Here is a 12,551-nt window from a genome sequence, read left to right as displayed (position 1 = left end):
ATTCTTTTTATCCAAGTATTTTCCCCAATTGCTAAATAAATGGCATGGTCATGACAAATAACAGTCTTGTGCTAAATGGAATATGAAATCATAAAAATGCACTTATTCAGGACGACATGGCAAAATTACTCCTTAATGGTCAAAACTGACGACTTCACCTTTACTTTTGCACCTCCGGAATGATATTTTATGACACCTAAATAGGACATAAGTCATTTTCCTTCCCCGGCTTTGGAGAATGTAAACAAACCAAGAGGCGTGACAGCTAGCTGACATGCTAACCCAAACCGAGTGATGTTTCAAGGTCTTCGAAGCAGAAAATCACACATAACTAGCCCGGATTATTTGACATGACGACTGGGTTGTCGATTGTCTTCGCGGACCGGCAAACCGCCCGGCGGAGAGCAATTAACAGCTCGTTCCCCGGAGGAGGGCGGCTGCAGTTGTTGTGCAGCTAACGTGCAGCTAATGTGCACGAGGAGAGCTTTTTACATGCCTATCAATGATCAAACGTAAGTAGTCCTTTATTTAAAGCAAGTTTGTAGTGTTTACATTGTAACCGCTGTATTCGTATTTGACATAATACAAAACAAGATGTTTACTCACTTCCTCGTAAGTCCAATGGTTCCACACTAGTCAGGCTTGTTTTGGCCAATATCCACTGTGAATGGGAACCTTTTGAAACTCCAAAAAGGCGCACATGCCTCTCTCTCATAGCGCAAGATTTTTCTGCAGTCGTTTGGCTGGCGTGATGAGAAAAACAAACGTATTAATCCGCAAAATCAGCCGAAGGCGGAAGTCACTCATGTTCATGGCGCGGGATTCAAAAAACTAAATAAATATAGCGATCGCTTCCACACACATCCAAGCGGTCCATATCATTCAGGAGCATAAAATACCGCGTGTATCATGAAATAAACATGCTTTTTCGTGTCACATTCGCTTTATCAAAGAAAGTTTGTAGGGTTTACTTTGTAACCGCTGTTTTCGTGGCCTTTTTTAACACAAAGTCGCAATTTCTGATGGGGTGCAAAATTTGACAGAACACTTGCTAACACTGGCGGGCGTACCATATTCAATGGATGCCGATCTTGGCGAAAAGTATAGCTGTCCTAAGCAGCCTGATTTAGGATTCCCCTCAAAATTGATGGGAAACAAAAACAATATTTTCAATTTATTATGATAATCATTGTTTTCCGAAATTTCCAGGTTCGCGGTTAATCAGTAACAGGCACACTTTTGCTCAATAGACAATGTTTATTGATTAGAAAATGCAGAATAAATGAGATTTATTGATTACAATCCCACAAGAGCAAGCAACAAGCATCAAAAACAAGTATAACAAATGTCAACGATGTCGCTATATTTGAGTTTGTCAACCCCAGAATCCCTGCGTTACCGTTACAGCAAAACAAAATGCAATAAGCAATTAATTAATTTAGTTAAATAAGCAATGAAAATCGCTTACCGTGACAAGTGAGTGGGAAGTCAGCAACACTCCAGTAAAGCAGCAAAAGGACAAAGCTGGGCGATGCGTACGCTTAATCCACCAGCGGACTTCACGGGTCGCCCAGAAACGTCCGCTTTTGTAAGGACGCACCCCTCGGAGGCGGAGAGGCCAACTTCTACCTCCGAGCGGCGCGGCCCCGTCCAATGACAAACATTAAAGCTCCTTTTGGTTCAGCCCCCTTGAAAAAGGACTTTTCACATGGGACAAATGAGCTGTGCTGCAAGAGATGTAAATATTATGGGTGCAAAACAAGTTATCTCTATGGGACCCAGGCGTGTAACTATGGGACCCAGGCGTGTAGTAAAACACTTTGGTGCAAAACAAGTTATCTTGTGAGATTCTCAAGCGCGTCCCCTAACTATGGGAACAAGGTGAAAAACAATATAAGTTGTTACAATCTATGTCACAGAAGCCATCATACATCACAAAAGCATAATGTAATACAGTTGTGGTCAAAAGTTTACATACACTTGTGAAGAACATAATGTCATGGCTCTCTTGAGTTTCCAGTTATTTCTACAACTCTGATTTTTCTCCGATAGAGTGTTTGGAACAGATACTTCTTTGTCACAAAAAACATTCATGAAGTTTGGTTCTTTTATGACTATTATGGGTTAACAGAAAAAATGATTAAATCTGCTGGGTCAAAAATATACATACATGGATCTGAAAAAGCGAATCATTGACTTGAACAAGTCAGGAAAGTCACTTGGAGCCATTTCAAAGCAGCTGCAGGTCCCAAGAGCAACAGTGCAAACAATTGTTTGTAAGTATAAAGTGCAAGGCACTGTTTTGTCACTGCCACGATCAGGAAGAAAACGCAAGCTATCACCTGCTGCTGAGAGAAAATTGGTCAGGAGGGTGAAGATTCAACCAAGAATCACCAAAAAGCAGATCTGCCAAGAATTAGAAGCTGCTGGAACACAGGTGTCAGTGTCCACAGTCAAGCGTGTTTTGCATCTCCATGGACTGAGAGGCTGCCGTTCAAGAAAGAAGTCCTTGCTCCAAAAGCGGCACCTTAAGGCTCGACTGAAGTTTGCTGCTGATCACATGGACAAAGATAAGACCTTCTGGAGGAAAGTTCTGTGGTCATACGAAACAAAAATCGAGCTGTTTGGCCACAATGCCCAGCAATATGTTTGGAGGAGAAAAGGTGAGGCCTTTAACCCCAAGTACACCATGCCTACCGTCAAGCACGGTGGTGGTAGTATTATGCTGTGGGGCTGTTTTGCTGCCAATGGAACTGGTGCTTTACAGAGAGTAAATGGGATAATGAAGAAGGAGGATTACCTTCAAATTCTTCAAGATAACCTAACGTCATCAGCCCGAAGATTGGGTCTTGGGCGCAGTTGGGTGTTCCAACAGGACAATGACCCCAAACACACATCAAAAGTGGTAATGGAATGGCTAAATCAGGCTAGAATTAAGGTTTTCGAATGGCCTTCCCAAAGTCCTGACTTAAACCCCATCGAGAACTTGTGGACAATGCTGAAGAAACAAGTCCATGTCAGAAAGCCATCAAATTTAACTGAACTGCACCAATTCTGTCAAGAGCAGTGGTCAAAGATTCAACCAGAAGCTTGCCAGAAGCTTGTGGATGGCTACCAAAAGCGCCTATTGAAGTGAATATGGCCAAGGGACATGTTACCAAATATAAGCGCTGCTGTATGTATATTTTTGACCCAGCAGATTTGATCACTTTTTTCTGTTCACCCATAATAAAGTCATAAAAGAACCAAACTTAATGAATATTTTTTGTGACAAAGAAGTATCTGTTCCAATCACTGTATCAGAGAAAAATCAGAGTTGTAGAAATAACTGGAAACTCAAGAGAGCCATGACATTATGTTCTTCACAAGTGTATGTAAACTTTTGACCACAACTGTATTTTAGCCCATCAATCATTCTTGGAAAGTAATTTTATTGCTGAAACTGCGTTTTGGGTTCATCAACATGTTGTGCCCCCCCCTGCCCCAAAAGTCAAACTCCGCCTATGTACTCTACCCACCTCTGACTATTTGATAAGTACTGCTCTAGTGAGCAATTTCATTGATTTTTCAAGTACCGTATTTTTCGGACTATAAGTCGCACCTGAGTATAAGTCGCACCAGCCATAAAATCCCCAACGAAGAGGAAAAAAACGTACATAAGTCGCACCGGAGTATAAGTCGCATTTTGGGGTGAAATTTACTTGAGAAAATCCCACCCATAGAACAGATCTGTCATCCTGAAAGGCAATTTAATTTGAAAATACAATAGAGTATATAATATATATATATATAATTTATAATACAGTATGATAATGGCGAATATACTGTCCTCAACAGGACGCTACGTCTCGGTCCTGGCTATACAGCGAGCTAAACTCCCAAATGACGCTGCTGGACGTCCGTATAATTTGCTGACTTTATCTTAGCCATCGTTATGACACCATCATTTGAAGAGTGAAATTAAAAATAGAAATAATACTAATCAATTTCGTCCTCGATACTAAACAGGTTCGCATCAACGTAAATAAATCATATTTAGCTGCTATTACAGCAATGACACAAATGGTTAGCATGCATTCGCTAGCGTTAGCACATCGTTCAAACAACCACACAACAATTTTACAAGCATAAACAATGAACGTGTAGGTTCGCAGCCGTGTTCCTCTCTCTCTCGCCCACTCGCTCAGACGCTGCGTAGCTGTCAGTCTTCTTCTGGCGTGTGAGCGCTCTTCTCAGCGTAAACAAGTGTGAGTGCGCCCCCACTTGGTCGTGAAAGTGCCACAAACTAAAAGTATGCATTTCAATATAAAAAAGTAGAATAATAATAATGCAAGAATACGATACAATACAAGAATAATATAATTGAACACATATTGCCAAAGGCAGAACACGAATGTGGCCATAGCTATTAAGTTATTCAGATAACTATAGCATAAAGAACATGCTAACAAGTTTACCAAACCATCAGTGTCACTCCAAAACACCAAAATAACATGTGAAATGATATCATAATGTGTTAATAATTTCACGCATAAGTCGCTCCTGAGTATAAGTCGCACCCCCAGCCAATCTATGAAAAAAGCTGCGACTTATAGTCCGAAAAATACATTATCTGACTTGTGGAGTGTGTCCTTGTAGGTGACGGAACTCGAATGCCAGAGCAACCAAAGCCCGGCCATCAAGTCCCAGAAGACAGAACTCAACCAAACTATAGAAGAGCTGGAGGCAACCCTGAGGGAAAAAGAAGAGGTGATTTTGTGTCCAAACAGCACTTAACACTCTTGTTTGACACCATTTAAAAGCTATTCTGTCATTTTCCAGGAAATGGAAAAGCTGAAAGAAGAATTGGAAAACATGAATGACCTGATGGAGCAGAAAGACACCCTGGCCCAGAAACTGGAGGTAAGCCTTCGTCCCTCTGAATTATTGATACTCTATGTCCCAAATGTGGCAGCGACAACCATGCCTTCTGCCTCTCACTCAACAGGAGACGGAGCTCCGCAGTCGGGTGCTGGAGCAGCAGCTGGCGGGGGCCGAGCAGCGAATGGAGGAAAATCAAGAGGAGCAGGAGAACTTTAGGAAGAGTCTTCGAACGCTACTGGAGCTGCTGGACGGCAAGATCTTCGAGCTGACCGAGCTCAGAGACACATTGGCCCGACTCATAGAAGAAGCCAGCTAAGAGAAGGAGCTGCCACACGTCTTCGTTACAGAGCCATACGACCATTCATCCGACCTTCCACACGCACCGCGGGCATATTGAAGTTGGGAGCCAGCAGAAATCTGATTGCTCCCCTCGTAATGGCAACATGAGCCTCATCTTTGCCCTCTCATTGAATCTGCGAATCATTCAGGCCTAAAATTGAACTACAAATAAGATGACGGCTTTCTTTTTGCAATCTTAAAACAAAGAACAACATAATCCGGTACTTCATTGGACGATTTTTAATTGAAAAAAAGAACAAACGATACACAGATTCTCCCTGACTCCGTGCTGGAAGAGATCGTTTAGCCCCTAAGCTAATTACAAACTACTCTCACATGCCCACCTGCACACCCCTGCCCTCCCACTTAACAACTGTGCCTCAGTGCCATCTGTTGTTTGACTGCTAAAACTACACCACATCACAGCTTGCAGCAGCGCATCACCCACTCGCCCCTGACAAACGTGGAAAGTCATGTGGAAATAATTGCTGTTAAGACTCTTGAAAAAATGTCGCCAAAGCTGCCAAATCTCCTCAAACAGTGTCCTCTCACCACATTGGTTCAAAGTGACTCCACTGTACAGGGAAGCAAACAAAGTGTCACACTACCCGAGAATTAAAAGGACGACTTTTCAGAAAAAATACAGAGGATCGAAGATGTTTCTGGACGCACAAAGCTGTCACCAAACTGCGTTACAATAAGCTGATCCGCCACTTACAGAACTTACATCCCCTGTGACAGCAGTGACTTTTTATATGGAAAAAATCAGTGGGGCCTTCACCTTTTACAGTCTAATTGTAAGTGAGAAGTTGGATTATTGGGCAGAATTTTTGGAGTTCGGCATACCCAAGCTCACTTGTACCTCAAATTTACTCATAAATCAAGATAGCTACCCCTCAATGATTACACATAGACTTCACTATCAGTTGACGAGAAAGCTCGGACAGACATTGCGCCATGGCTTTCTGTAGGGGGCCGGGCCAGGCAGAGCGTCGCGGAAGCTTTCACTGCGATAAACTAAAAAACACTCTGCGTTTTAACGCCGGATTTAGATGGAAACAAGACGAAAGTTGTAGTGCATACAAGCAGGCAAGAGTGTCTCGAGAGTGATTTGGTCGATGATTTAATGTCATTATTATATAGTGTGGGGCAGAGCAACTTGCTTATTTAAATTTGGCGCCCTGAAGTGATGGTTGCTCTGAGGACGGTAGGGATTGACCTAATTGAGAGGATGGGGCTTAAAGTTTTGGTTCTTAACGTGCGTTATTTGTAGGGTTGTTCCGATCATGTTTTTTTTCTCCCGATCGTTTTAGTTTGAGTATCTGCCGATCCAGATATTTCCCGATCCGATTGCTTTTTTTTGCTCCGTTTGTCCCTAATAGGAAATGAATGGAAATCGTGTACGAAGGAGATGTTTACAGAGCTAAACCTACCAATTCTCTCTGAAAATGATGTGCCTGGGGCCAAATTGACTGGCAAAGATGTGGAAGAACATAAAAATGTTCAGTTAAAGAGATGGCTTTAGTGTCGAAGGCTGAAAAAGACGAAAAAAACGAGCCGACCTAAGCATAGCTTTAGTTTTTTTTATCGACGCGACTGACAATGACATTCTCCTGTTTCAACAAAGCTATCCGTTACCATCAGCCCTGTCTTTCTTATATATATCCTCTGGTTGTCCTACGTCTCTTACCGTTCTTGGGGGTAATTTAGTTAGCTTTGTGTAGCGATCGCAAATGCTACTCAGTGACTTTTTTCATTGATAACACATCTTAATCCTATAATTTATTTACACTTCCCCCTTACTAAAGTTGTTTATATATATATATATATATATATACAGAAACGGTAACAGTGGCAGTCAGATACCATTGTAATTCTTTTCAGGTCATTCATTGTCAGACAGAAGCAGTACGGCACAACGTCACGCAAAAAAAAAAAAGTTAAAAATATAAAAATGGCTTACCTCTTTGTCCTCTGAAAGACCATGCCAACCCAACATAATGTTTACTGCATATGAAACCGAGCTGGTGTTAAAGTCCGCGCAAGTTGATTCGGTCTTCACATTTTTTCCTCCCGAGTTTTTGGTTTCCGGAAACGTATGAAGAAAACATCCTTCATGTGTCGTAATGTCTAGAATCGTTTCTACAAGTTCCAAAAAAGCAATGCGTGATCGGCATGTTCGTTTTTGAAAGATTACTGGAGAAAAGTAGCACTAATTGTGTTGTGTCAATGCAAGGGCGGGTCTATAATGTCCCACTTCGGCTTTACTTCCACTTTACGATGCGACGTCACGGTCTAAAAATAGCCTGCGTGCGGTACGCCATTACAGGCCTCTAATATTTTCAAGTTGGAGAACTTGTGCAATTAGTGGTTGACTAAATACTTATTTGCCCCACTGTATACAGTTGTGGTCAAAAGTTTACATACACCTGTGAAGAACATATTGTCATGGCTCTCTTGAGTTTCCAGTTATTTCTACAACTCTGATTTTTCTCCGATACAGTGATTGGAACAGATACTTCTTTGTCACAAAAAACATTCATGAAGTTTGGTTCTTTTATGTCTTCATTATGGGTTAACAGAAAAAGTGATCAAATCTGCTGGGTCTAAAATATACATACAGTAACACGAATTAGCAATTTCTTGTGAGTGATTATTGACATGAACAATCATTGACTTGAACAAGTCAGGAAAGTCACTTGGAGCCATTTCAAAGCAGCTGCAGGTCCCAAGAGCAACAGTGCAAACAATTGTTTGTAAGTATAAAGTGCATGGCACTGTTTTGTCACTGCCACGATCAGGAAGAAAACGCAAGCTATCACCTGCTGCTGAGAGAAAATTGGTCAGGAGGGTGAAGATTCAACCAAGAATCACCAAAAAGCAGATCTGCCAAGAATTAGAAGCTGCTGGAACACAGGTGTCAGTGTCCACAGTCAAGCGTGTTTTGCATCTCCATGGACTGAGAGGCTGCCGTGCAAGAAGGAAGCCCTTGCTCCAAAAGCGGCACCTTAAGGCTCGAATGAAGTTTGCTGCTGATCACATGGACAAAGATAAGACCTTCTGGAGGAAAGTTCTGTGGTAAAAATCGAGCTGTTTGGCCACAATGCCCAGCAATATGTTTGGAGGAGAAAAGGTGAGGCCTTTAACCACAAGTACACCATGCCTACCGTCAAGCACGGTGGTGTTAGTATTGTGCTGTGGGGCTGTTTTGCTGCCAATGGAACTGGTGCTTTACCGAGAGTAAATGGGATAATGAAGAAGGATGATTACCTTCAAATTCTTCAAGATAACCTAACGTCATCAGCCCGAAGATTGGGTCTTGGACGCAGTTGGGTGTTCCAACAGGACAATGACCCCAAACACACATCAAAAGTTGTAATGGAATGGCTAAATCAGGCTGGAATTAAGGTTTTCAAATGGTCTTCCCAAAGTCCCATTGAGAACTTGTGGACAATGCTGAAGAAACAAGTCCACGTCAGAAAGCCATCAAATTTAACTGAACTGCACCAATTCTGTCAAGAGGAGTGGTCAAAGATTCAACCAGAAGCTTGCCAGAGGCTTGTGGAAAGCTACCAAAAGCTCCTAATTGAAGTGAAAATGGCCAAGGGACATGTTACCAAATATTAGCGCTACTGTATGTATATTTTTGACCCAGCAGATTTGATCACTTTTTTCTGTTCACCCATAATAAAGTCATAAAAGAACCAAACTTCATGAATGTTTTTATGACAAAGAAGTATCTGTTCCAATCACTCTATCAGAGAAAAATCAGAGTTTTAGAAATAACTGGTAACTCAAGAGAGCCTTGACATTGTTCTTCACAAGTGTATGTAAACTTTTGACCACAACTGTATATACCTAAGGGAGGTGCCTTTTTTGGTTTTAGGTCGCTAGCAGTTTTGGTTTTGAAAATATTTGAATTTTAAGTTTTTGAAAATAGGCCCCGCAATTGATAGTGAAGTCTATAGATTCCATTATTGAGTCACTACTTTGTATTTTTCAGCACCATCAGCTGTATCTGCCCTCCGTGTAAAATCCCCACTGCTTGATAGAAGATGTAAGCCTCCCATCGATGTTATTTATTTCTCACGGAAATTTTGGGAAGGCCGAGCGACAGCGTCGGAGCGGGCAGGAGAGTGTCTAGCATCCAGACTGCTTCCACCTTTGCAGGAAACTGAGCTGTCTTCCTGCCAAACTCGGTGTGGCGTGCGTGCGTGTGCTCGTGTACGTTCGTACGGAGCTTCTGCTTAAAAGTGTGCCTTCCGAGCACAGACCAGCGGACATGCCGAATCTTTGTACATAAAATGTGTGTTTGTGCTATGAGAGAGCGATTGTATTTTGGAGGACAAAGACAACGGTGGTTGACATGCACACACACACACACACACGCACACCGAGCAATACCAGACAGGCTCTGTACAACACCTCGACGTCATTCTATCAGGTACTTCTTCAAGTGGACCGCAAACACATCAATGCAGCTGATCCACAACCCCAACAACAGGAAGTGTACTGCTGTTGACCGCTAACCTGTGTGGCAGCCCTGCTGGTCAAAGCGGTGCATTACGAAGGGCTTCTAGAGTGTTCTATCTACTTAAAAGTGTGTGAGACTTTCTGGCCACAGCTTTTCACTTCTACAGGTAGTCCCCGGGTTACGACGTATCGACCGGCGCAATTTCGAGACTCATCCGCCATTTTGTCTTCAGTCATTTTTTTTGTACAAACGATACCTTATTGTATCTCACAATATCTTATTTTTTACTTTACTCGATTAACATGACTAAACGTGAAGTTGTTCAGTTTGACAGGAAAGAAAGCAATTGTGCTTTTTTGATGCTTCTTACTTCCTTCACTTTTGACAATTTGTACAGTGCCTTGCAAAAGTATTCGGCCCCCTTGAATCTTGCAACCTTTCGCCACATTTCAGGCTTCAAACATAAAGATATGAAATTAATTTTTTTTGTCAAGAATCAACAACAAGTGGGACACAATCGTGAGGTGGAACAACATTTATTGGATAATTTAAACTTTTTTAACAAATAAAAAACTGAAAAGTGGGGCGTGCAATATTATTCGGCCCCTTTACTTTCAGTGCAGCAAACTCACTCCAGAAGTTCAGTGAGGATCTCTGAATGATCCAATGTTGTCCTAAATGACCGATGATGATAAATAGAATCCACCTGTGTGTAATCAAGTCTCCATATAAATGCACCTGCTCTGTGATAGTCTCAGGGTCTGTTTAAAGTGCAGAGAGCATTATGAAAACCAAGGAACACACCAGGCAGGTCCGAGATACTGTTGTGGAGAAGTTTAAAGCCGGATTTGGATCCAAAAAGATTTCCCAAGCTTTAAACATCTCAAGGAGCACTGTGCAAGCCATCATATTGAAATGGAAGGAGCATCAGACCACTGCAAATCTACCAAGACCCGGCCGTCCTTCCAAACTTTCGTCTCAGACAAGGAGAAAACTGATCAGAGATGCAGCCAAGAGGCCCATGATCACTCTGGATGAACTGCAGAGATCTACAGCTGAGGTGGGGGAGAGTGTCCATAGGACAACAATCAGTCGTACACTGCACAAATCTCGCCTTTATGGAAGAGTGGCAAGAAGAAAGCCATTTCTCAAAGATATCCATAAAAAGTCTCGTTTAAAGTTTGCCACAAGCCACCTGGGAGACACACCAAACATGTGGAAGAGGGTGCTCTGGTCAGATGAAACCAAAATTGAACTTTTTGGCCACAATGCAAAACGATATGTTAAAAGCAACGCAGCTCATCACCCTGAACACACCATCCCCACTGTCAAACATGGTGGTGGCAGCATCATGGTTTGGGCCTGCTTTTCTTCAGCAGGGACAGGGAAGATGGTTAAAATTGACGGGAAGATGGATGCAGCCAAATACAGGAACATTCTGGAAGAAAACCTGTTGGTATCTGCACAAGACCTGAGACTGGGACGGAGATTTATCTTCCAACAGGACAATGATCCAAAACATAAAGCCAAATCTACAATGGAATGGTTCAAAAATAAACGTATCCAGGTGTTAGAATGGCCAAGTCAAAGTCCAGACCTGAATCCAATTGAGAATCTGTGGAAAGAGCTGAGGACTGCTGTTCACAAACACTCTCCATCCAACCTCACTGAGCTCGAGCTGTTTTGCAAGGAAGAATGGGCAAGAATGTCAGTCTCTCGATGTGCAAAACTAATAGAAACATACCCCAAGCGACTTGCAGCTGTAATTGGAGCAAAAGGTGGCGCTACAAAGTATTAACGCAAGGGGGCCGAATAATATTGCACGCCCCACTTTTCAGTTTTTTATTTGTTAAAAAAGTTTAAATTATCCAATAAATTTTGTTCCACTTCACGATTGTGTCCCACTTGTTGTTGATTCTTGACAAAAAATTAAAATGTTATTATCTTTATGTTTGAAGCCTGAAATGTGGCGCAAGGTTCAAGGGGGCCGAATACTTTTGCAAGGCACTGTAAAACTGTAACACATACAGTCATATGAAAAAATTAGGACACCTCATGAAATATTCAGTTCTTTATTAAGAAATGTTCATATATCAATGTCTGGGCTTGTTTTTCTTTATTTCTGGAAAAGAAATGATTTAATTGAAGGTAAAACAACAAAAAATAGTATTGTTTTACTCATTAAAACAAATATTTCTACAAAATTGCATATTCTAACTGAGGAAAAAGTTAGGACACTCTACCACCTAATAGCTAGGTTACCCCCCTTTGGCTGAAATAACTTCAACGAAACAGTTTTTGTAGCCATCTACCAGTCTTTGACATCAGTCTGAAGAAAGTTTGCCCCACTGCTCAACGCAGAATACTTTTAGCTGTGAGATGTTTGAGAGGTTTTTTGCATGTGTAACTGGTGTGTCTGCATCACACCAACCACGTTCTGATCCCACCTTCTTTGATATCAGTCTGAAGAAAGCTTGCCCCACTCCTCAACGCAGAATACTTTCAGCTGTGAGATGTTTTTTGCATGTGTAACTGGTGTGTCCACATCACATCAACCACATTCCGATCCCACCTCGCTCAGGTCAAGACTTGAACCCGCGCCACACGACGCGTCCGCTTGGCAGGCGGAAACACTAACCGCAAGGCCATAAGCCCGAACTAATGGCCTAGCCGCCAGCGCGCCCACATGAGGGCATCAGAGGGAAGGTTTTCCACACACCGCTCACAGACGCGGACCCGTTACACCAGGGGTACCCAACTCCAGGCCTCGAGGGCCCCTATCCAGCTTGTTTTCCTTGTCTCCCTCCTCCAACACACCTGACTCAAATAATCAGGATCGTTATCAGGTTCCTGGACAGCTTACTGATGAGCTGAT

At 42.3% G+C, this 12,551-nt stretch overlaps 1 protein-coding gene across 1 annotated transcript in view; it reads left to right on the top strand.

The window, feature by feature from the left end:
* The window catches only part of homer1b (homer scaffold protein 1b), a 98,497-nt gene extending 89,596 nt beyond the window's left edge, over positions 1 to 8,901 (top strand). The window contains exons 7-9 of the mRNA XM_057831299.1: positions 4,639 to 4,749; positions 4,822 to 4,902; positions 4,988 to 8,901. Of these exons, the coding sequence (XP_057687282.1) occupies positions 4,639 to 4,749; positions 4,822 to 4,902; positions 4,988 to 5,179 (384 nt within the window). The 3' untranslated portion in view covers positions 5,180 to 8,901. The remainder of the gene's footprint in view (positions 1 to 4,638; positions 4,750 to 4,821; positions 4,903 to 4,987) is intronic.
* Positions 8,902 to 12,551: the final 3,650 nt, after the last annotated feature.

The sequence above is a fragment of the Corythoichthys intestinalis genome, chromosome 3 (genome assembly GCF_030265065.1).
Source record: "Corythoichthys intestinalis isolate RoL2023-P3 chromosome 3, ASM3026506v1, whole genome shotgun sequence".
In the NCBI taxonomy this organism is placed as follows: Eukaryota; Metazoa; Chordata; class Actinopteri; order Syngnathiformes; family Syngnathidae; genus Corythoichthys; species Corythoichthys intestinalis.
This window is presented reverse-complemented; position numbering and strand designations above follow the sequence as displayed.